The 26,794-nt window shown below is 36.1% G+C and overlaps 1 protein-coding gene across 11 annotated transcripts in view; it reads left to right on the top strand.

The window, feature by feature from the left end:
- Positions 1-26,794, top strand: part of CDH18 (cadherin 18) — a 1,278,664-nt gene that overhangs the window by 993,632 nt on the left and 258,238 nt on the right. For all 11 annotated transcript variants that reach the window (XM_086362510.1, XM_086362508.1, XM_086362509.1 and 8 more), the window contains one exon: positions 10,210-10,329. In XM_086362510.1, the coding sequence (XP_086218636.1) occupies positions 10,210-10,329 (120 nt within the window). The remainder of the gene's footprint in view (positions 1-10,209; positions 10,330-26,794) is intronic.

Below are 26,794 nucleotides of genomic sequence, written 5' to 3'. Positions count from 1 at the left end.
AGTTGTATTTTTCTTACTAAGATCATATTTGACTTCTTGAAGACATTCTGTAAGATAAATGCAATTAATAAAAGAGATTGATTGAGCAGGAATTTTCTGTATTGTCCTTTGAGTTAAAGAGGTGTAACAGCACCTGTTTGGGAACTGCTTTGCTGCTTTGTAAATAAATTTACACTCTGGCTCATAGTCTGTGTGAATAAAGCAGCTAGTGAGATAGCAACTGACAGAGTCAAAGAAAAGTTGTTGATTCCAAGCAGCATTTCATAAGTCTCTGCCACCAGGTCTAATTTTCAGTCTTCCTATATATACATGTTTCTTATGCAAGAGACAAAAGAGATGCAGTTTCAGTCCCTGGGTTGGGAAGATCCCATGGAGGAGGGCATGGCAACCCACTCTAGCCTGGAGAATTCCTATAGATAGAGGAGCCTGGGGGCTAGAGTCCATAGGGTTGCAAAGAGTCAGGCATAACTGAAGCAACTTAGAACTCATTAAGGAGGATTTTAATTTTATATCTGTATTGTTATTTTTTATTTTTTGTTACTGTAAAATATATACACTGGGCTATTATAATGTTTAAAATTAATTTTTCAGCTAACTGGTTGGAGTCATTTCCTCAGTAATTGAAATCAATGTCAACTTTAAATATGTACCTTACATAATATATAGTAATAGCATATATATTGTCTTTTATTAAATTCTTCTGAAACATTATTACCAATTTTTGGTGAGCAAAGAAGGACAAAATAATTCTGTCTCTGGTATTCTAGTCTATAGTAGAGTTTTGTTGTTTATTGATTTTGATTTTATTTTTTTCTTGTTTTTGTTGAATGGAAGTTTAGCTGAAATACAAGGTATTGTTCAGAATAACGCTGAATTTGTTAACAACTTTTATTTTTTAAATGGAATTCTTTTCCTGAGTGGAAATTAAAGCAACTTATAGATACAAATTTATTTTTTGATGAGAAGTTGATGTAAAATCAGCAAATGAAATGGACTTAATTATCATATATGCTAAACTAGGGAATTAAGTATTAAAGTGTTCTGTGCTATTTAAATAGATAAATAGACAAACTATATATACATATCTATTTTCCTCCAGGTTAAAAAGCATTCTATCCTAAAGTCTATTTTGCATACAGAAGGCAGCTTTCTAGGCTTCCCAGGTGGCACAATGGTAAGGAATCCACCTGCCAGTGCAGGAGACACAAGAGACTCAGATTCGATCCCTGGGTCGGGAAGATTCTCTGGAGAAGGAAATGGCAACCTGCTTCAGTATTCTTACCTGGAAAATTCTATGGATAGAGGAACCTGGAAGGATACAGTCCATGGGGTCAGAAAGAGTTGGACATGACTGAGAAAACACACACAGGCAGCTCTCCAAAGGATGTATTTGTCAGATTCCAATATGTTAAGTAATTTCTAGTTATTGAATGTAAACACACACACACACACACACACACCCCTACCTACCTAGATTCCTATTTGAAAGTAGTAACTATAGAAGAATCAAATACAGAACCTAATCATAATATTTGGTATCATCATTATTTAGAAAAGAAATAAAGGGTAGTTGGGGAGAAACCTGTTAATACCTTCTGTCTGCATTAGAGTTTAATCAGGAAAAATCAGATCCTCTGTCATTTAGCTCAATAAAAGGGACTGGATTGGTGGAACAAGTTAAGAAAATGGTAAGAGAAGCAAAAACCAAACAGTGGACTGTGAGACAACCACTGAAGGAGTCAGGCATCAGTAAGGCTGGGAGGGTGATGTTCCCTGGCCCCAGCAGCTGTGCTTTAATGCACAAACGTGGGAAACACTAATTACTGATGGATGTTAGGTTTCTGCAGAGCAGAACAGGGTTGGAAAGTAATGTGAGCACAGCATGCAGATGTGTTCAGAAGATACATAAAGCTGGTGGGGTTACGGGAGTCTAGTCACTTTTTACTGCAACCATTTACTCTGTACAGAAATCAAGAAAATTGTGAGCATTCTGTAAGGCTACAGAAGATGACACTATCATTGGTACCTGGAGGTTGCTTCTTCCTAAGTATTTTACACAGACCTTCACCTGACAATATATATTTACTGACTTGGACTTTGGCTATAGTTTGGGTGGGAGTGAGGGTAAGGTATAATGCCGCCTCTCTTAGTAGATGGATTTGGACAGCCATTACATTTCACAAAGCAAACAGACAAGAAAAAGGTAGCAGATGTTATAACTATTATCAATTAGATATTGTATTATCAACTAGATATTATCAACTAGTTTTTGTAACTATATCCACCTATTACTGGATGGGGCAATGGAGTATGGAAAAGAATATCACATAGGAAAACAGTAAGACCAGCTTGAATTCTGCCTTCTCAAATTGTCAACTATATTATCTTTATGAACCTCAACGATCCCATCTGTAAAATGGCATTGAATGTAATTTTCTCAATAGATGCATCTTATTATTATATTAAATGACATATAGCAGAGAGATCCCATATCCTTGGCACTATGTACATATTATTTCCTTATTTTTTTCATTTATGGTATATGATTAAAAGTTTACTTGAGTAATATCAAATCTCACATTCAGTTTAGTTTTCAGTTCAGTCACTCAGTCATGTCCAAGTCTTTGCGACCCCATGAATCGCAGCACGCCAGGCCTCCCGGTCCATCACCAACTCCTGGAGTTTACTCAAACTCATGTCCATCGAGTCGGTGATGCCATCCAGCCATCTCATCCTCTGCTGTCCCCTTCTCCTCCTGCCCCCAGTCCCTCCCAGCATCAGAGTCTTTTCCAATGAGTCAACTCTTCGCATGAGGTGGCAAAATTATTGGAGTTTCAGCATTAGCATCAGTCCTTCCAAAGAACACCCAGGACTGATCTCTTTTGGAACAGACTGGTTGGACCTCCTTGCAATCCAAGGGACTCTCAAGACTTCTCCAACAGCACAGTTCAAAAGCATCAATTCTTCGGCTCTCAGCTTTCTTCACAGTCCAACTCTCACATCTATACATGACCACTGGGAAGACCATAGCCTTGACTAGACGGACCTTTGTTGGCAAAGTAATGTCTCTGCTTTTGAATATGCTATCTAGGTTGGTCATAACTCTCCTTCCAAGGAGTGTCTTTTAATTTTATGGCTTCAATCACCATCTGCAGTGATTTTGGAGTCCAAAATAATAAAGTCTGATACTGTTTCCACTGTTTCCCCATCTATTTCCCATGAAGTGATGGGACTGGATGCCATGATCTTCATTTTCTGAATGGTGAGCTTTAAGCCAACTTTTTCACTCTCCACTTTCACTATCATCAAGAGGCTTTTGAGTTCCTCTTCACTTTCTGCCATAAGGGTGGTGTCATCTGCATATCTGAGTTTATTGATCTTTCTCCCGGCAATCTTGATTCCAGCTTGTGCTTCATCCAGCCCAGCGTTTCTCATGATGTACTCTGCATAGAAGTTAAATAAGCAAGGTGACAATACACAGCCTTGAACTACTCCTTTTCGTATTTGGAACCAGTCTGTTGTTCCATGTCCATCTCTAACTGTTGCTTCCTTACCTGCATACAGATTTCTCAAGAGGCGGGTCAGCTGGTCTGGTATTCCCATCTCTTGAAGAATTTTCCACAGTTTATTGTGATCTACACATTCAAAGGCTTTGGCATATCAATAAAGCAGAAATAGATGTTTTTCTGGAACTCTCTTGCTTTTTCCATGATCCAGTGGATGTTGGCAATTTGATCTCTGATTCCTCTGCCTTTTCTGAAACCAGCTTGGACATCTGGAAGTTCACAGTTCACGTATTCCTGAATCTCCCATTAGGTAGTTCCATACAAAAGATCTAACCAAATCTACCTGAATCTCTACTTGAAGTACAGGGGACTTCCCTGGCAGTCCAGTGGTTAACACTTCACCTTCCAATGCAGAGGGTGCAGTTTCAGTCCTTGGCCAGGGAGTTAAGGTCCTACCTGCCCCCTGGCCAAATAGCCAAATCATAAAACAGAAATATTATAGCACATTCAACAAAAACTTAAAAAAATTCAGCCATGTCATTATAAAAATCTTAAAAATAAGAGACTATATAAAAACTAGCAATAGCCATGACTGAAAACATATAATTATAATAGTGAATTTTGCTTTGTTACCCAGATGTTTCATAAGTGTGCTCACAGAGGATTTTTTTTAATCCAATGACTCTTGGGTGACTACTCGAAGCTTTATAAAATTACAATATGGCTGGAATACTATGTTATTTCTCTGTTGGTGAAATTACAGTCCTCCTGTGTAGAATGAAATTTAAGTTGTATCTTGATGATTATTACTTTTTCACAGTCCCTGGAAAAAAAATCTTCTGAGAATTAAGCCCTAAGAGATTCCTTCAGAGAGCTACTCTCAGCCTTCATAAATCTCCAGCTTATTTTTACTCAAAGTTCTTGCTCAATGTTAATTCACTTGAGATTTTAACAGAGCTGTGAGCTCTGACAAGTCATGCATAACGATTTGCAATCTCAGAGAATATTTGCTTGGTATTAAAATGCCTTATTAAATATTTCAAATTGGTCTTTAGAGGTTTTTGGGAAAGTCCACTCTGTTTTTCATTGATTTGTAATGTTACAAAGTGTGTGCTATTTGTAAAACAGCAGTACAAGAGGAAACCACATGAAAAGAATGACACAGGGCAGTCCCCAAAGAAAACAAGACTTGAATTTTATTGTAAAAAAGAGATCTTGAAAGCTTTTTTATGTACTTGAATCTTTTCAGCTTTGTTTCAAAAATCAACTAAGAAGCTATAATCCCTAGCATGGGATTACCTAAATGTGCACGGTAGGAAATATTTAATGTGAAAATAAAATAAATAGTACACTAAATAGCTGATGAAACTTTAAAATGCAATGTTTCTGTGGTTATTGTTTTTAATGAAAACAGTTGTAAAAATGAAAGACACTTATGTAGCACTGTTTAAAGTTTTCTTTGATTGGAAGCCAGTTGTTTAGGGAAGGGACTGTGAGTTTAATATCTATTGACCAAGCCCATATAATAATTTCCAGAGAAAATTAGATACTTATTTTAATATTCTAGTAGAATAATGGGCTTATAGGCATCACTTCCTGTATTTTTCTGTGGAGATCTAGCACTGTAGAGAATAATAATCCTTTTCTATTATGTATACAGTTAGGGCCGATAGCAGGAACAAAGGAATTGAATGGTCCAACGTGGAATACTTTTCTAAGACATAGATATAACATATGGATTTTTTTTTCATTTAAACTTTTCAACCAGGAATAAAAAGTCTTCATTAAAATAACCAATATAGCTAATTAATTTACTTAGAAAGGCCAATGGTTGGATCACTAGTAATGCCTAATATTTCAAAAAATCAAATAACATTCACTTCTACCTAATTCTATTTGTGAAATTAACTTTTGATTTGATCTCATTTATGATGTATCTGGCATCAAAGAGGATATTACCATTTTTTCTTGGCTTTTAACTTCAGACTCTTATCCAGAGTCAAAGAACAACTGCAAATTCTGAGAATAAATGTCATTTCCTCCCGCTGCAGCTATAACACAATGTATCAGTTTGCTAGGACTTCTAAACCAAAGGACCACAAACTTAAAAAATAAGCCTTTACTGTTATCACTGTTCCTGAAGTTAGATGTCTACAGTCTAGGTATTATTAGCAGGGCCATATTCCCTCTTAAAGAACTGGGGGAGGGTCTTTTCAAGCCCCACCTCCAGCTTCTAGTGCTTTGCTGGCAATCTGACTTACTTTGTCTTGTGGAAATATCATCTTGATCTCTGCCTTCATCTTCACATAATGTACTTCTCGTGTGTGTGTGTGTGTGTGTGTGTGTGTGTATCCATCTTTTCCAAGTGTCTTATTTTTATAAGGACAGCAGTCATACTAGATTAGTAGCCCAAACTATTGCAGTATGACTTTATCTTAATTACATCTATATTGACCCTATTTCACCTATTAAATGGCACAATGGTAAAGAATCTGCCTGTCAATACAGGAGGTAAGAGAGATGCAGGTTGGATCCCTGGATCAGGAAGATGTCCCAGAGTAGGAAATGGCAATCTTTTCCACTATTCTTGCCTGGAGAATCCTATGGACAGAGGAGCCTGGTGAGTTACAAAGTCCATGGGGTCGAAAGAGTCAGACATGACTGAGCATTCATGCAGGCCAGAGACAGATGGAGAGAGATTGGGTAAAGTGAACCATGATAAATAAACTGCTGCGTGATAAGCAAACTCCTTACCCAGGTGAGCAATCTATTGTGAAAAAAGAGAGCTGATGACTAAGATGAAAAACTGTCTCAGTTCATTTTCTGAAATTTTATGAAGGAAATAGGGGAAATATTTATGAGGTTCAGTTTTATATGGTTCCCAGGCAGTGCTAGTGGTAAAGAATCTACCTGCCAACTCAGGAGAGGCAACAGACATCGATTTGATTCCTGGGTTGGAAGATTCCCCTGGAGTAGTAAATGGTACCCCATCCAGTATTCTTGCCTGGAAAATTCCATGGACAGAGGAGCCTGGCTGGCTATAGTCTATAGTCTTTAGTGTCTCAAAGAGTCAGTCACGATGGAGCATCACCACTGTCACCATTTAAGCAACTAGAGTTTGAAAATGTAACATATGAACTTAGAGGGAAAATCATTCAACTCATAACACACACACTAAAGCAGTCTATGTTTTTATTCTTTATATATTAAAAAAAAAAAACCTTCCAAAAGTAACAATAGTTCTTAAAATGTTCCCATCAAACTTCCAAATAAATGAGAAAATAAAATAAGTATATGTTTTCCTTTTGGTCTAAAAGCTCTTGGTAGGGAATCTTTGAACAACTGAGTAAACTCAGGATTTGTTTTTCACCCCTGCTATTTAACTCTACTCTTGATGTGTTCAGGGCAGGCTGACTTTTGGGTGAGCTGTGCTGTAGATATGCCTATGTTCCCTCAACCAGCCATCTGTTTACTCAAAGCAGCAGGCTGCTACCTTCAGATGCCCCCAAAGAACAATGATAGAGGACAGTTACTGTCCTTTGCTTCATGCACAACTAGGATTGCCCGAAACCCATGAGACCAACTGTTCCAAGGTGTCTGTAGTTGATAATTGCAGTGTTTTTAGAACTAGGGTAGAGAGTTAGTATATTTTCTTTCTTTCCCCTGGATCTCTTTTCTGCTCTGCCCACTTCTTTTTTTGGTACTTTCAACCATCACTTAGTCAACACCACTAGGCTACTTTGACTTCTTTTATTTCTCCTTTTCTCATTGTTCTCTCACCTGTCACTCCATTCATGTGTCTCAGCTTTCACCTAACAAGCCTGAGCTTTTAAAGACAGCTCAAGCTGAGCAGAACACTCTTTTTCTTTCCTGTGGTGGTCCAGCCTATCACAGTAAATGAGGTATAATCTTGAAAAATTTGCCTTAACCAGTTTTCCCAATGGAATGGTTCCTTTGGGGATGCTTTTAAGACATTAACATTATTTAGACCTAAATCAGTATTGTAAGGCCACAGCAAGTTTTAAAACCTGAGAATTTTGTAAGTGTGGTTTCTTAAAAGATAGCCATTATTTTACAGCTTTCTATCTATACATCTTTTTTTTTTTCTGACTCCTAGTATTAAATAATTCCTATATGCCCAGTATGATCACCATTTTTCCTATAAGATCAAAGATTTGGCTGGTATAATTTTGCAATATTTTGGACACAGGATAGGCTTTTTACCTTTTTAGTCTGACCCAGGTACCTACTATAGATTTTAATTTTTGCAATTTAAGGAGTTACTAAATGAAAATACCTCCCTCCTATACCAATGTTTTGGACAAATGCCTACCTACTGGTTTTCTCTGACCAATTTGGAGAGATGAATATAGGTATTGAGCAGGTATTGAAACTCATAGCAAAAGTCTTTAATATTGCACAGTAGTAATTATTATACTTAATGATGGAAGAGATCATCTACATGTGACTAGCTCTGGAAAGTTTATCAAGCCAGATACTGTAGTGCTATAGTAAAAAATAAATATATATATATATATATGTGTGTGTGTGTGTATATATATATAGTACACATCCAAATCCAAATAGGGCTCTAAGAATGGAATAGCAGTAAAACAAGAAGATATATTTTTTAACCTTTAAAATTTGGTATCAGCATAGATTCACATGCTGTCATGAGAAATAATATAGATTTCTTATCCTTACCCACTTTACCCAATGCTAGCATCCTGCAAAACTATAAAGCAATATCATAATCAGGTTATTGAAATGATTTACCAATCTTACTTACATTTCCCTAGTTTTACCTGTGGTGTATGCATGTATTTAGTTCTTGTGTATCCATAATCAAAATACTGAACAGTAACAGCTTTATCTGGATCCCTCATGTTGCCCTTTTATAACCAAATCCATACCTTTCTCCCCCAGATTCTAGCAACTACTAATCTGTCATCCATTTCGAAGATTGCATCACTTAAAGAATGTTAAATACATGGACTCATACAGTATATAGTCTTTGGGGGTTGTCTTTTTCCACCCTCTAGGCATGATTTCCTGAAGATTTATCCAAGGTGATGTTTATGTTAAGATTCTTTTCATTTTTATTGCTGAGTAGTATTCCTCAATAATATTGTACCATAGTTTGTTTAATCATTTTCCCATTGAAGGGTATTTGAGCTGTTTCTAGTCTGGTGCTACTAGAAATAATATCTCTGAATATTTGTAAAACAGATTTTTATGTGAACATTCATGAATATTTGTAAAACAGGGTTTTATGTGAACATACATTTTCATGACTTTAGCATAAATGCCCAAGAGTACAATTTGCTGCTGCTACATGGTACATGTATGTTTATTTAAGAATTTGCTAAATTTACATTTCCACCAGCTGTGTGTGAGTGGCCTAAGTTCTCACCAGAATTTGGTGTCACTATTATTATGTTTTATTATCCACAATTAAGAGTTTCTTTTAGGTATATAACAGTCCTTTTCTTCTGAGTGTGCATAATTACTAGTTATATTTTTACTTAGCATCTCAATGTAAAAATTCTATTTAGAGGCCAAAATCATGGCATTTTACTAAAAGTCTATATATACAGTTATCACTCAGTATCTGAAGCACCGCCACGGATACCCGTAGATGCTCAGGTCCTTTAGTTGGCCCTCAATATTCATATCCATGGTCCTATATCTGGAAATTCAACCACTGCAGATCAGAAGATAGAACATGATCAGCATTTGGTTACATTCATGGATGTGGAACCAAATATTGTTGTTCATTCTCTCAGTCATGTCCCACTCTTTGAAACTCCATGGACTGAAGCACTCCAGGCCTCCCTGTCCTTCACTGTCTCCTGGAATTTGCTCAAACTCATGTCCATTGAGTCAGTGATGCCATCCAACCATCTCATCCTCTCACCCCCTTCTTCTCCTGTTAGGGTTAGTCATATATATGAGTAGTCATATATATGGAGGGCCAACTGTACATATATGATCTGCTAATAAGGATTGTGAGATGAACTTGGCATTCTGTATTAACTAGATCTATATTTTCAGAGGATCTATTTCTAGGATCTTTTGAAGCTACAGAACTAGTTTTGCTTAAAGTCGTGTCTGAACTTCAACACGAAAGTAAAACTTTGTAGTTAAGCAGATGTTAGATTCTTTTTTTTTTTTTCCAGGTTTTATTTTATTTTTTTTAATTTTATTTTTAAACTTTACATAATTGTATTAGTTTTGCCAGATATCAAAATGAATCCGCCACAGGTATACATGTGTTCCCCATGGACCTAAATCATTGACTGAATTATTAAAATTTAAAAATTGTCAGTAACCCCACATTGTTCAAGACTCAACTATACACCCTCAAAATACTTTTGATTTTATTCCCCTCCCCTGCCAGTTAACACCAATTTGATTCTTGAGAATTGACCCAACCCACTCGGATTACATGAAGGTTAAAACAGACCCTTCATAATGGTATCATCACATGAAGAATCACATTAAAATAACTGAAACCCAATGCTCCATCTTGGGCTCTCATTTAGGATAATTGGTTGCACAGAAAGAAACCGAGTACCATGTTTGAAGGATGATTTAAGAAATATAGGAAATTATTACTTTCCACAGATGTTTCAGCATAAACCTTTTATTTCTGGGTACAAATTAATCATGTGCTTAATCATTTGTTTTCCTGAATGCACAGGTACCTCTGTTCTACAGGTGACAGCCACTGATGCAGATGACCCTACCTATGGAAACAGTGCTCGAGTGGTTTACAGTATTCTCCAGGGACAGCCCTACTTCTCCGTAGACCCTAAAACAGGTTAGTACTTTTATGAATAATTGATGTACAGATGCATGCTACAAAAAAAGAAAGCAGTATCTTCATGTCTGTGTGCTCTTCTACATTAGACATTGTTATTTTAGAACTTTAAAAATGCCCTCAGTTTCTCCAGGACAGTGTGATTAAATAATTGAAGATAAATTAACTGTCCTCCTTAATACCTGATTATCCATCATTTATATCCATACCAGTAAAAACTTTTCATTTTTGAATCTTTCTGTGACATTTAGATAAATGCTGTTTAAAACAGAGATTACATAACACTTCAGTCTTAAAGTAGTGTGTTATGTAAATGAAATTAACTGAGAATAAAGCCAAAGACATATAAGCATTTGTTAAAAAATTATATGAATTCTGCTCTATTTCTTCTGTTTTTTTTTTTTTTTTTGTAGCCAAAATAGTCATATCATACTATATTATGTGATGCCAAAATAGTAATGAAGGATACTCAATAATTCAGTGTAGGGCTATGTTCTAGCAGCATAATCTATAAACCACAAAAACTCATGGTCTTATCAGTAAAGAGTTTGTGAATAGAAATTTGGCTAAAGATAAATATAAACCCATTTTTAAAAGTTGCCAAATGTTCAGTATGAAATGGTTCAAGTTTAATAATCAGCTTCAAGAATATACATAATCAGGATGGACCAGAGAGAGGTCTAAGATGCTCCAACAACTTCCTGGATCCTTTCTGATAATGTGAGATCCATTCTGAATCTAGTTAACATGTGGGATCTTTAAGTAAAGGTCATCACCAGATAACTAATGCAGGGGTAATATTTGATCATAAATATCTCCTTATCATCATACAGTTACATAGCATACAACACATTTTTCAGGGAACACTGCTCAATAAGTGCACATTACAGTTTATTAACCATTGTCTCAGACAGTGAGGTACATTAACTGAAGAGATGCTATGGACAAGCTTACTACAATGGTTAATGGCATTAGATTGCTAGGAGGATTGTCATTGTCACGTTTGCAGGAAGGCACCTTCTTTCTTTCCCTGGTGTGCTCCAACACAAAGTACACTGGGCAGGGGGAGACCTCAGACACCCTGTCTTAACCCTTTAAATTCCCATAACTTAAGAAGAAAACAGTGAAGAAGGTGTAAAGATACAGATATGTAAATGAAGAATTGCACATATATACCTGTGTATATACCCACATATTATATGCATTATAATTATAAAATAAATGAGATAAATAAAAATTGGGATATAATAAAAATAAATAATATAATGTGACCTAGAGTGAGCATGCAAGCTCTTATGTTAATAGTACCAAGGTACTACTAAATATTTAGAAGTAAATATGTTTATCAGCCTAGTAATCAAAATTCTGGGACAAAATTATATACATATATTTATTTTGTTCTGATAGGATACTTCAGAATTCTATTTTCAGAATAGAAAATAATTTTTACTGAGATATATTTGAAGTGTAAACGCTGTGTAATTAAAAGGATACAGCATGCTGACTTAATGCATGCCTGTATTGTAATATGATTGACATGTAGTGATAAACATTTTTAAGCCAACTCATTATTTGACAATAGTGTTTCTCATTTTGTGGTAATTTCCCAGTAACCATGATTGTTTTATATATAAAAGATGTGTATTTCTCACTTTAAATATGCATCATCCTGGAGGAAGGAATCAAGGAGACTATGTTCCAGTTACCTTGTCTGAGGCTTACACACACACAAACACACATGTATGCATGCATACATGTGCACACATACAGTTTATTCCATTAACTGTCCTTTTAGAGAGCCGAATGTTTATTTATATATACATGTTATATTTACTTAATAGAGTATTTCTAGACTATAGACATCTTATATGGATTTCAAAACTTACCACACACTTGAACTTCTTTAAAACCAAATAATAATTCTGTGTGCTTGTATACATCTGAATATCTGTCTGAATGTCTGCCTGTGTTGGTGTGAGTATATGCAGATATGTATATGGGGGTGTGTGTGTGTGTGGTGTGTGCATGTTTACGTTGGACAAAGAAAGCAGGCCAATGTGGACAAAAGCTGACCAGTGTTGAACTCTTCTGTCGCTTGTTTTTTAGTGAAGCAAATATATCAAACACAGAATTCAAATAAAAGTTGCATTTGGTTGTACATATTTATTATAGATTAATTAAGTCCTTCAGGAAACAAAAATGATTATCTGAGATATAAATAGGCTGCTATTAAGGTTCTGCTCTATTGAAATGATCCTTGCTCTTATAATTTTTGCTCTTTTATTTAAAAAAAATATTTATTGAATGAAATGTATGCCTCCATATTGATATGTTTTAATTTCAATATTGTATTGGCTGAAACATCAGGGAAGTCTATGCATATGTCTTCTGCTATCAAGATTGTTTGAATATGCAAATCTCTTGGACTGGTTGTCTTCACAAAGTGCTAAGAGGGATTATAAAACAAAATGCTCAGTGTTCTCTTCAAAGCTAAGATGTTTTTGGTAATTTAAGCTTAAGAGATCTATTATAATGCAATTAAATATCCTTAGAACTAATGAATTTGGTGGAAATTGTTCCTTAAATAACTGGAATAAAACACATACAAACATCCTTAAAAGTAAAGAATCAGTTGTTATAAATGAGATATTATATAAGAAAATTGGATGAGTAGTTACTTTAAAATGTACAGTTTAATAGTAATACTTTAATTCTATCCTCTCATTTAGCATGACTATAACATTTTCAGTTAGTCCATTCAAAGAAGAATAATTATAATGCAGCTGAACTTTTGTATTCAAATAAAGTTGTGAGTGCTTATGGTTAAGATCAGAACTTTGGATTGCCTTATTTCCATTGTGTTAAAAGGTATATTGGCTTCCCTGGTGACTCAGCTGGTAAGAAATCTGCCTGCAATGCAGGAGACCTGAGTTTGATCCCTGGGTTGGGAAGATTTCCTGGAGAAGGGAAAGGCTTACCTATACCGGTATTCTGGCCTGGAGAATTCCTTGGGCTATGTAGTCCATGGGGTTACAAAGAGTTGGACACGACTGAGCAACTTTCACTTCATCTTATACTATGACATTTCTAGTTAGTCCTTTCAACGAAGACTAATTATAATGCAGCAGAACTTTTGTATTCAAATAGAGCTGTGAGTGCTTATGGTTAAGATTCGTGGCTCTTGAATTATTATACTATAGATAATTTGTTTAATAAGGTATGCATTGTTTTCTACTGAATCTCATTAATCAACATGATGAAACATAAATCTTGTGAATAATTTATTGCTTCAAATAAGTTTTGTTTTTGTTATTTCATATTGCTTGCTTAATATGGAACAACAACAGGAGAATACTTCTTAATGATTGATTTAATATTAACTACTGTTTGAAAGATCAGAAAACTGAAAAATTAACAAAGATGACAATGAATTGTAAAAAACATAAAATATGTCTAGCCACATATATGTAGAAATTGTGTTAATGTAGGCTTTATGAAGATGTTGTTGTTTTTTCATTGCTAAGTCAAGTCTGACTCTTTGCCACCCCATGGACTGTTAGGCTCCTGTTAGGCTCCCTGCTAGGCTCCTCTGTCCATGAGATTTCCCAGGCAACAATACTGGAGTGGGTAGCCATTTCCTTCTCCAAGGGATCTTCCCAATCCAGATATTGAACCCATGTCTCCTGCATTCCAGGAGGATTCTTTATTGACGAGCTACCAGAGAAGCCCCATTTATGAGGATGGTGGTGGTGGTATAGTCGTTAAGTCATGTCAGACTCTTGCAACCCCGTGGAATATGGCTTGCCAGGCTCCTTTGTCTATGGGATTCTCCAGGCAAGAATACTGGAGTGGGTTGCCATTTCCTTCTCCAGGGGATCTTCCCAACCCAGGAACCGAACCCAGGTCTCCTGCATTGCAGGCAGATTCTTTACTGACTGAACTACAAGGGAAGCATTCTACTTAAACATTTTCATTTAATTCAGCAAAGAAAACTTTTAGAGTTATTATATGAAGAACTGTTTTAATGCTTATGAAAAGTCCTAACCCTAAACTGAGTATTATGAAGAAGGCAGCTGAGTAAGAAAGCCATATTGAGTGCTCAGAGAACTAAAGTAAAGAGAAATTTTGGCTAATGCTTGTTTATTAGGTTCAGTTCAGTCGCTCAGCTGTATCCAACTCTTTGCAGCCCCATGGACTGTGGCACGCCAGGCCTCCCTGTCCATCACCAACTCCCGAAGTTTGCTGAAATTCACGTCCATTGAGTCAGTGATGCCATCCAACCATCTCATTCTCTGTTGTCTCCTTCTCCTTCTGCCTTCAATTGTTCCAAGAAACAGCTTCTTTTCAAATGAGTCAGTTGTTCACATCAGGTTCCCAGAGTATTGGAGTTTCAGCTTCAGCATCAGTCCTTCCAATGAATATTCAGAACTGATTTCTTTTAGGATGCACTGTTTGCATCTCCTTGCAGTCCAAGGGACTCTCAAGAGTCTTCTCCAACACCACAGTTCAAAGGCATCAATTCTTCAGTGCTCAACATTCTTTATAGTCCAACTCTCACATCCACACATGACTACTGGAAAAACCATAGCTTTGACTAGATGGAGCTTTGTTGGCAAAGTAATGTCTCTGCCTTTTAATATGCAGTCTAGATTGGTTATAACTTTTCTTCCAGGCTGCAGTTACCATCTGCAGTAATTTTGGAGCCCCCCCAAAAAATAAAGTCTGTCACTGTTTCCACCATTTCCCAGTCTACTTGCCACGAAGTGATGGGACCAGATGCCGTGATCTTAGTTTTCTGAATGTTGAGCTTTAAGCCAACTTTTTCACTCTCCTCTTTCATTTTCATCAAGAGGCTCTTTAGCACTTCTTCACGTTCTACCCTAAGGGTTGTGTTATCTGCATATCTGAAGTTATTAATATTTCTCCCAGCATTCTTGATTCCAGCTTGTGCTTCATCTAGCCTAGTGTTTCTCATGATGTACTCTGCATATAAGTTAAATAAGCAGGGTGACAATACACAGCCTTGACGTACTCCTTTTCCTATTTGGAACCAGACTGATGTTCCATGTTCGGTTCTAACTGTTGCTTCCTGACCTGTATACAGATTTCTCAGGAGGCAGGTCAGGTGGTCTGGTATTCCCATCTCTTTCAGAATTTTCACAGTTTTTTGCGATCCACACAAAGACTTCAGCATAGTCAATAAAGCAGAAATAGATGGTTTTCTGGAACTCTCTTGCTTTTATGATGATCCAATGGATGTTGGCAATTTGACCTCTGGTTCCTCTGCCTTTTCTAATTCCAGCTTGAATATCTGGAAGTTCACAGTTCACATACTGTTGAAGCCTCGCTTGGAGAATTTTGAGCATTACTTTACTAGTGTGTGAGATGAATGCCGTCGTGTGGTCATTTGAACATTCTTTGGCATTGTCTTTCTTTGGGATTGGAATGAAAACTGCCCTTTTTCAGTCCTGTGGCCACTGCTGAGTTTTCCAAATTTGTTGGCATATTGAGTGCAGCACTTTCACAGCCTCATCTTTTAGGATTTGAAAAAGCTCAACTTAAATTCCATCACCTTCACTAGCTTTGTTCGTAGTGATGCCTCCTAAGGCCCACTTGACTTCACATTCCAGGATGTCTGGCTCTAGGTGAGTGATCACACCATCGTGATTATCTGAGTCATGAAGATTTTTTTTTTTTTGGTATAGTTCTTCTGTGTATTCTTGCCACCTCTTAATATCTTCTTCTTCTGTTAGGTCCATACCATTTCTGTCGTTTATTGTGCCCATCTTTGCATGAAATGTTCCCTTGGTATCTCTCATTTTCTTTATAGCTATCTAGACTTTCCAATTCTATTGTTTTCCTCTGTTTCTTTGCATTGATCACTGAGGAAGTCTTTATCACTCCTTGCTATTCTTTAGAACTCTGCATTCATATGGGTATATCTTTCCTTTTCTCATTTGCCTTTCATTTCTCTTCTATTCACATCTATTTGCAAGACCTCCTCAGACAACCGTTTTGCCTTTTTGCATTTCTTTTCCTTGGAGATGATCTTGATCTCTGCCTCTTTTACAGTGTCAGGAACCTCCTTCCACAGTTTTTCATGCACTCTATCATATCTAATCCCTTGAATCTATTTTTTGCTTCCACTGTATAATTGTAAGAGATTTGATTTAGGTCATACCTGAATGGTCCAGTGGTTTTGCCGACTTTTTTCAATTTAAGTCTGAATTTGGCAATAAGGAGTTCATGGTCTGTGCCACAGTCAGCTCCTGGTCTGTGACTGTGACTTGTTTAATGACACAACTCAAATATCATTCCTATTCAAATTAATATAGTGCCAACTACATTAAAAATAAATCAGTATGTTCAAAGATTCTTCACATCTTTACAAAGTATCAAATTTATGTCAGATGGTTGTAGTGGAAGCTTAATAATTGAGTTACTACAAAAGATTAGTTCCCTTGACTTAGGTCTAAGACAAAACCAAGAATCTATCATGTCTCTTTCCAGGGTCTTAGAATGAAGGATTCACAAAGGGCAGGTATGAGGTTTTTAATTGAGAATGCACATCTCTAAATAATCGTAGTATTAGTAGCCACTTGATTTTTTCCACTAGCTGTTTCATTGTCAATAACTTATGAATTATTTCTCGCTTTTTTAAAAGCTGGTTCATATATATTAAATTATGTCTGTGCCTGTTTACAGAGAAATGTGTTGAATCTTCCTTATGGTCAATTTAGGAAACATGAAAACCTGGATTAAAATATGATATCAGGAAAACAGGGATATGTAGTTTACAAAATCCAATTTAAGTTTTACCACAGTTGCTTACAGTGCTAGCAATGATGACTACCAGCTCTTTTGACTATTAACATGAACCATAAATCAGTGATTGTCAATGATGGAGTCTGCATAAATGGTACTTACAGTGGTTTTTCGCTACACAACTAAAATAAAGACTATTGAGACATTTATGCATTATAGTATATAGATCAGCTATACTTTAAATTGTGAATAATTTTCATACAACATTTATGAATTTTTCTTGTTATAATGAATATTTAATTAGAAAATATAGTTACTTTAAATATCACTGTTGATAAATGCTACTTCTAATTTTTTAGGTACATACAGTAGAAAGACTAGAAAGACTACCTTTTAGTTATATACATAGAGCATACTAGATTTTTTCAACACTTCTAGCTCATTTTTGTACTTGAACATTTCTGTGACATGATGTTAAAAAAGGACGGACATTGGGTTTCAAATCTCTTGTCAGTCAAACCTTTCTGAATTAATGACATCCATTCCACAGGGAACAAAGCAGTTGACATCAAGTAAAATGCACTACTACACCCAGTGATGGCTATTGGTTCTGAAGGCACACATAATATCATTATTTATTTTTAAAAGGCATTATTGTAAATTTAATAAAGTAAGAGGGACATCCTGGCTTTACAGTAGTTAAGACTCTGTGGTTCCAGTGCAGGGAATGCAGGTTCGATCCCTGGTCAGGTAACTGAGATCCCACATGCTGTGCAGTGTGCTAAAAAAAAAAGACATGAAAAAATAAAGATGTAACTGGCCTTCCTCTGAAAAAAAAAAAAAGTTATCTTATAGTTTAGTTTATATAGAGAAGTAACACATATTTATTTGTTTTCCAAAATATCAAAGTTTATTCCCAAATTGCTTGGAGATACTTCCTGGTCAAATCCTAGGATGTACTTAGTGTCATAATAAATTGATCAGTCTACATAAATTTTATGCTCCCATTTACTTGTATCTATGTACCGTAATGATAATACCTGTTCCAGCTAGGAAAGTAATGCAGTGCTCTCAGTTAATCCAGACACTGGAAAAGCATCATTACTCAGTAAAGTTCTCTCATTTTTCTCCCTTTAATATTGGGGAGAATTTCCAAAATTACTACAAAGCTCACTGTAATGAATTTGAGTCTTATCTGAAACAGAAAAAAAAATGATTTCATATGGAATATTTTTTACTCCAAATAACTATACAAAATTGTAAAAGTGTTCCACGAAAAGAGTGTTCTACTATTAAATTTTATGTCTTTAAATTTCTTTCCAAAATTTCAAGGAAAATTATTTATATGAATATTATTAATAGAAGAAATATACTTTTAGAAAATGTGGAATGGTAATTTAAAGCTAGCCATTTAGCTATGCAAAGAATTAGAGGAAAACAACAGAAGGGGAAAGACTTCTCAGAAGGGGAAAGAAATCTTTTCAAGAAAATTGGAAATATCCAAGGAAAGTTTCATCCAAAGATCTGCACAGTAAAGGACAGAAATGGTAAAGACCTAATAGTAGCAGAAAGGCTCAAGATGAGATGGAAAGAGCACACAAAAGATGGAAAGAATAAGCACAAAAAAGATCTTAATGACCCGAATAATCAGGATTGTGTGGTTAGTAACCCAGAGCTAGACATTCTGAAGTGTGAAGTCAGGTGGGTCTTAGGAAGAACTGCTGCCAAAAAAGCCTGTGGAGGTGATGGGATTCCAGCAGCGCCATTCAAATTCTTAAAAGATGATACTATCAAAGTGCTGCACTCAATATGACAGCAAATTTGGAAGACCCAGCAGTGGCCACAGGACTGGAAAAGGTCAATCTTCATCTCAATTCCCAAGAAGGGCATTATTAAAAATATTCAAACCATCAGACAGTTGCATTCATCTCCCGTGGTAGTAGGTTATGCTCAAAATCCTGTATGCTAGGTTTCAGCATTACGTGAACCAAGAACTTTCAGATGTTCAAGCTGGGTTTAGAAAAGGCAGAGGAATCAAAGATCAAATTGCCAGCTTTTGGTGGATCACAGAGAAAACAAGGGAATTAAAAAAAAAATCTACCTCTGTTTAACTAACTATGCTAAAGCCTTTGACTGTGTGTGGGTCATAACAAACTGTGGAAAACTCTTACAGAGATGGGAGTACCAGATTATCTTACCTGTCTTCTGAGAAACCAGTATGCCAGTCAAGAAGCAACAGTTAGAACCATGTATGGAACAACTAAGTGGTTCAGGATTGAGAAAGGACATGCCTGTTTATTGTCACCCTGTTTATTTAACTTATGCACAGAGCACATAATGTGAAATACCAGGCTGGATGAGTTATAAGTTGGAGTCAAAATTGCCAGGAAAAATATCAACAACCTCAGATACGCAGATGATACCACTCTAATGCCAGAAAGTGGAGAGAAACTAAAGAGCCTCTTGATGAGGGTGAAGGAGGAGAGTGAAAAAGCCAACTTAAAACTAATTTTTTTTTTTTTTTAAGTAAGATCATGGCATCTGGTCCCATTACTTCATGGCAAATAGAATGGGAAATGGTGTGAACAGTGACAGATTTCTTCTTCTTGGGCCCTGAAATCACTGCAGATGGTGACTGCAGCCTTGGAATTAGAAAATGAGTGTTTCTTGGCAGGAAAGCTATGACAAACCTAGACAGTGTGTTAAAAACAAAGACATCACTCTGCCAACAAAGGTCTGTATAGTCAAGGCCATGGTCTTGTCAGTAGTCATGCACAGTTGTGAGAGATGGACCATAAAGAAGGCAGAGTGCTGAAGAATTGATGCTTTCCAATTGTGGTGCTGGAGAAGACTCTTGAGATTCCTTTGGACAGCAAGAAGATCAGACCAGTCAATCTTTAAGGAAATCAACCCTGAATATTCATTAGAAGGACTGCTGGTGAAGCTGAATCTCCAATACTCTGGCCACATACTGTGAAGAGCTGACTCACTGAAAAAGATAATAATGCTGGGAAAGATCGAAGGCAGAAGGAGAAGGAGACGACAGAGGTTGAGATGGTTAGATGATATCACTGATGCAATGGACAGGAACTTGGGCAACTCCAGGAGATTGTGAGGGATGGGGAAGCCTAGTGTGCTGCAGTCCATGAGGTCATGAAGAGTCGGTCATGACTGGGCGACTGAACAACAATTTAAAGAGGAATAAGTTAGACAAAGTAACTAGTCTTTTAACTTTAGATATGACTGTCCCAATGCAGAATAGTGTCTCTAGATGAGGCAAAGTGTCACACGTTCTATGAAATAATTATCACTAACACATAGGTCTTAACGAACAATAGCTTTGATTCTCAAAAATGACCTTTTCTTAACTTCTTATATCAGAAATCAATCAGCTATAAAAAAAAAAAAAAGCACTTAGTGGAGGGCCTCAATAATTTTCCTAGAATGTAACTGAAAACAAGATTTATAACATTCTTCAGTCTGTATGATATAATTACATCAACAATTTTCATCCTATTTAGTCTCTATATTTAACTTCAAATTTATCTCATTTCACAAATGAACAAATAAAATGTTTGTAGGAAGGTATTATGTATGCTTGGATAAAAGAGGTAAAGCCTCTTAAATATTCTGTGTGCATGGACTAGGTTGCTTCAGTCTCGTCTGCCTCTTTGTGACCCTATGGACTGTAGGCTGCCAGGCTCCTATGTATGTGGGATTCTCCAGGATAGAATATTGAAATAGGTTGCCATGCCCTCCTCCGGGGGATCTTCCCTACTCAAGGATCCAACCGTATCACTTACTTCTCCTGCATTCACAGGCAGATTCTTTACCACTAGTGCCACATGGAAGCCCCATTTTTCATAATTCTATAAGAAACCTACTTGAATATGGGTTTTTCCCAATGAAATACTCTATATTTATTAATAACTAAGAAGTTAAAATATTTAAGTTATGCTTCACAATATCTACAGAACATAGACTATTCTGCAGTATAATATGTTTTATCATTTTTTTTCCTTTGTAACATCCCTAAGTCAAATAATGATAATAAGCATGTACAAATTATTCTAGATATATTTTCAAATCATTTTGCTATGATTGAGTACATAATGCCCCAAAATATTTTTTGGTAATCCCAATGCTAGATAATATGCTACTCTTAGAGAAAAATATAATATACTCATTCAAAACTGTGCCATATTATCAAATTACTGAAAGAAATATTGTCCTGTTTGTCTTCTATAGGGAAGAATTCTAAATATTGCCTGAATTTCAGCAGACTCTATGGTATTTAACAAAACATGCAGGCCATTTATAAAGCATTTAGGAAAGAGTTAATGCACTATGGTAGACACAAGTGGTTGTCCACTCAATATTAATTTCTTATTTTGCTGATCCTATCAGAATCCTGATTTTCTCAGTATAGCGACATAACTCAGTTAAAAAGTTACATTTCCCAGCCTGCCTTCAGCTTCTGTGACCCAGTTCTGGTCAGTGAGACAAAAAGCAAAGACCACCAGGAGGTACTAGGAAGGTTTTGATATCTCTATACATGTGCCAGGGGTTCCTCTTTCAGCCTTTGCATCTTCTAGATTTAAGCACATAGCTAATCGTTGGCAGTACAGTAGTTATTTTGTGATCATGCAACAAGTACACAAGGTGAAAATCACACGCAAAAGATTGCTGAGTAATAGGTTGGCAGGGTAGTCACTCTGGTTAGGTTATTTTTATGTATAAGCCCATACAATTCTGGTAGTTGATCATCATGAAATGTGCTTTGCAGGATGATAAATCAGCTTGACAGCACAATGCACTGCCCAGGGAGGTGTAGAGCAGGTTCCCCAAGAAGACTTTTATTCCTCTCAATCCAAAATCCATGATCCACAGAAAGCATATTGTTCTCTGTATATGAGTAGCCATTTTACAGTTTGAGAACCAGTGCTAAACTGGAAAAGGAAATTTGTCATGCTGACTTAATATTAAAAGTTATACTAATTGTTGATATTTATGAGATCAGAGAATGGAACCAAAGGTAGTTTTCTTTTATACTCCATTGGGAATGCATATTTGAAAAACAAAATTACTATCATCTTGAAATTGCAAGATCTTCCTGTTTAAAAAAAAAAAAAACTGAACTATCAGTTCAGTTTAGTTCAGTTGCTCAGTCATGTCTGACATTTTGTGACCCCATAAACTGCAGCACACCAGGCCTCCCTGTCCATCACCAACTCCTGGAGTCCACCCAAACCCATATCCATTGATTCGATGATGCCATCCAACCATCTCATCTTCTGTCATCCCCTTCTCCTCCTGCCCTCAGTCTTTCCCAGCATCAAGGTCTTTTCCAATAAGTCAGTTGTTCGCATCAGGTGGCCAAAGTATTGGAGTTTCAGCTTCAACGTCAGTCCTACCAATGGACACCCAGGACTGATCTCCTTTAGGATGGACTGGTTGGATCTCCACAGTTCAAAAGTATCAATTCTTCAGTGCTCAACTTTCTTTATAGTCCAATTCTCATGTCTATACATGACCACTGGAAAAACCATAGCCTTGACTAGATGGACCTTTGTTGACAAAGTAATGTCTCTGCTTTTTAATATGCTGTGTAGTTTGGTCATAACTTTCCTTCCAAGGAGTAAGTGTCTTTTAATTTCATGGCTGCAAATCACCATTTGCAGTGATTTTGGAGCCAAGAAAAATACAGTCAGCCACTGTTTCCACTGTTTTCCCATCTATTTGCCATGAAGTGATGGGACCAGATGCCATGATCTTAGTTTTCTGAATGTTGAGCTTTAAGCCAACTTTTTTACTCTCCTCTTTCACTTTTATCAAGAGGCTCTTTAGTTCTTCTTAACTTTCTGCCATAAGGGTGGAGTCATCTGCATATCTGAGGTTATTGATGTTTCTCCCAGCAATCTTGATTCCAGCTTGTGCTTCTTCTAGCCCAGCATTTCTCATAATGTACTATGCATATAAGTTAAATAAGCAAGGTGACAATATACAGCCTTGATGGACTCCTTTTCCCATTTGGAACCAGTCTATTGTTCCAGTTCTAACTGTTGCTTTCTGACCTGCATACAGGTTTCTCAAGAGACAGGTCTGATAACTCTCCTTCTCAGTAGCAATGATATCATCATATCCTATTGACATGAATAAAATTAATAACATCTGTTCAGATGAATTGCTTTGTGTATAGTTCTCTTGAAAAAAGTCATAGATTAGTGTTCTGTGTTAGTCAGTTGAACTGTTTGTTGTAGCCTTAGATGGATCTATATAATTGAACTGGCTTAAATTGAACACTTAAGTAAATTTCATGGTATGTAAATTAAACTTAAATAAAGCTAAACAAGCAGGCAAAGAAATGAATTGAATATGCTTTTTCACAATTATTAACTTCTTGTAACAAAATTTACCAGCTATTACCAGGAAGGGGGAAAATAATCTCATTGACTATCAAATGTAAATAATAGGAAATGATAGGAATCCGTGTTGGTTAATTAAAGCATGTTTTATACCATTTCTTCCTGTTTAAAAAAAAATCACACAGATTTATCTTCTTTTGTACTTCACTCTGTGTATGCTGCTTATCAATAGTGACTGTTGCAGAAAAGGTCAGAAATTAATATATTGGTATCTCGAGTCCTATTAGCTCCATGATAATTAATTTTTGAACATTGAATAGATGGTTGACAGAAAGTGTTCCAGTTGTTTTGTTTAGACTGTGAACCTAAATAAGCATCATCTGTGGAGAACAATCACCAAGCAATTCAATTTTCATCTATATATTTATATCTATTCTAAGAGGCTATTTATTCCCCAGAAATATACTACCATTCCATGGACTCCCTTAAGATTTTCCCCTAATCAAATATCTTAGATATTTAAAATGAAACCTAGACTGCCTTAGGATAATATTATCTCTGTCTTCTGTCTGTCTATGTATCTATCACCCATCAACCTCTGTATTTCAGCCAAGTATGATTTCTGCATTTTTTTCGAGTTAGACTATTATTCCCTTCAGGCTAATCCTTCCAAGGCAGACTCCTCCAATTCTGGTTGGTTCCCTGTACTCTTTAGTCAGAACTAACTTCTTTGATCTTTACACTCCCTCTTTGTAGATCTCATAAAAGATGAAAAATATAACTTCTGCTCACGTATTACTTTTCCTCTACTTTGAGAGCTCCCTTTTTATAAATCTAATAAATTTGAGATGTAAAACTGTGTAAGTTAAAGATATACATTGTGTCACTTTGATACATTTACCTATTGTAATATGATTGTAATACAGTGATATTTGTCACATTACATAAATATGGTGCTATGGTATCTATATTCAGTATCCTGTGCATTGCATTCTCCAGGGCTTATTTATTTACTACTTGGTATAAATTTGTACTCTTAAAGATGATCACTCTTATCCCCTCCACTCCCCCATCCCCTGGTAACCACCGCTTTACTCTCTGTCTTTTACAAATTCCATGTTTTTAGATTTTACACATAAATGATATCATAACAGCTCTTTTAATGTGTGGACATGACCATGTTTTTGTTGCTCTCCAAACCAGATCCCACATAGTGCCTTATTCTTGGAAATATGTTTCTAATATCTTTACTGAGGAAATATATAACTTTAACTATAAGTTTATAAAAATTTGGTAGAAAAATGATCTATTTTTATTAGAAATTTGATTTTTGTGGTAATTATTGGGCTTCCCTGATAGTTCAGTTGGTAAAGAATCTGTCTACAATGCAGGAGACCCCAGTTCGATTCCTGGGTTAGGGAAATCCACTGGAGAGAGCATAGGCTACCCACTCCAGTATTCTTGGGCTTCCTTTGTGGCTCAGCTGGTAAAGAATCTGCCTGCAATGTGGGAGTCCTGGGTTCAATCCCTGGGTTTGGAAGATCCTCCTGGAGAAGGGAACCCACTCCAGTATTCTGGCCTGGAACACTCCATGGGCTGTATAATCCATGGAGTCACAAAGAGTTGGACATGACTGAGCATCATGTAATATGTAAAAACATGACAAATTTAATTTTTTGTAATTATTATTATTATTATTATATTTTCTAACATATGCTTCATCTTTGGTCTTCTATAAACATCTTTTTATTATTTTTTTTTTCTATTCCTGTCAGTCAGGTAACCTTCTAGTTTATGATCCTTTTCAAAGGAATCTCAGGAATGAGATTGTATCTCAGGAATGAGTATGTAGCTGCTGTTAGAAAACTATTGTAACTGCTGTTAGAAGACCAAGTATTTGAGGGCATCACCATAAAAAAATCATTAGTGAGTTTCAAGATAACAGAGAAAATTATTCCTGAGAAATGAAAACATGTTTTACATGTATATAGTTGAAAAATGAATTCCTAAAATTGAAACTCCTTGATAATTTCCATTACTCATCTTTATGTCTTCCATAATGATTCCAGCAGGATTCCCAGGTGTCTCAGTGGTAAAGAATCCACCTGCCAATGCAGGAACTGAAGGATACACAGGTTTGATCCCTGGGTGGGGAAGATCCCCTGGAGGAGGATATGGCAACTGCTTTGGTATACTCGCTGGGAAAATCCTATGGACAGAGGAAACTGGCTGGCTACAGTCCGGGAGGTTGCAAAGAGTCAGACAATGCTGAGCAACTATGCACAAAAACGCACAAATGATTCGCGTGTCGTGTGACAAGTACATGACAACACTGTATTTATAGAAATATGATTCATGAAGTATGGTTTCCAAAATAACCCGAGTTTCTATGTAACTCTCATTGTATGTTATTACCATAATTTAACATAATTATTTTATTTTTCCAAAATGTTCTTCTCTTTCACTTATTGAATTTAGACAGGTTGAACCTCTGGATCAGAAAAGAATAATTAAATTATGGTCTTTAATATTCATTTTTTTTCTGTTTTTTTTTTTTCCTTTCTCTCATTTTCTTTTCCTTTGATCTTATGTGCCTACTTCTTCCAACCTTTTTCAATAAGCCTGTCTTTTAAATGTGAGATAAATGGCTAAAGCTGCCATTCCCTGCAGAGTGGGAAGAAAACTGCTGTCCCCGGTATTCTTCTGAAGTTTCAAATAGAAGCAGGGAAGAAGCCTCTTCTCTGATTTCTAGGTCCTAACTCCAATTTTAGTTCTTAGGGCTACTGTCTCCAGTCTACTTCTACTGGAGAACAAAATCACCACTTCTTCATTACCCAAAATCTGCGGACATAGGATCCTGGAGGAACTAGAATTTTTTGAAGGTTGAGGAAGTGTGGGAGGTAATTATGACTCATGTAAAAAGAAATCAACTTGAAACAGAAAAATAAATATTCCAAATTCTTCATTAATCTGTCTCACTGGAAATTTCAACTGCAATTTTATTTCAAAGGAGCCGCATCTCCCTCACTCTTTGAGCCGTTTTTTCTGTTGTTGTTGTTTATTTGTTTCTATCTTCTCAATACCTTTGAATGTTCCACAGAAATGAGATTTTTTTTAATTATGCAGATAAATACAGATCTTTTTTCTTTTTTTTTTTTTACACTTTTGTTCATCTGACACCTACAAGGAGGTCTACCCCTTCTCAAAGTAACAATACAGTATGGATTGTTTTCTTCTAAGAGAAGATGCAGGTTGATCCTGGGTTGGAAACATTCACTGATGAAGGGAATGGCTACGCACTCCAGTATTCTTGCCTGGGAAATTGAATGGACAGA

This window comes from Bos grunniens, chromosome 20 (genome assembly GCF_055505025.1).
Source record: "Bos grunniens cultivar Pamir isolate PY7600 chromosome 20, Bosgru_T2T1.0, whole genome shotgun sequence".
Classification (NCBI taxonomy): Eukaryota; Metazoa; Chordata; class Mammalia; order Artiodactyla; family Bovidae; genus Bos; species Bos grunniens.
Note: the sequence above shows the minus strand (reverse complement) of the source record. Positions and strands in the feature narration are given on the sequence as shown.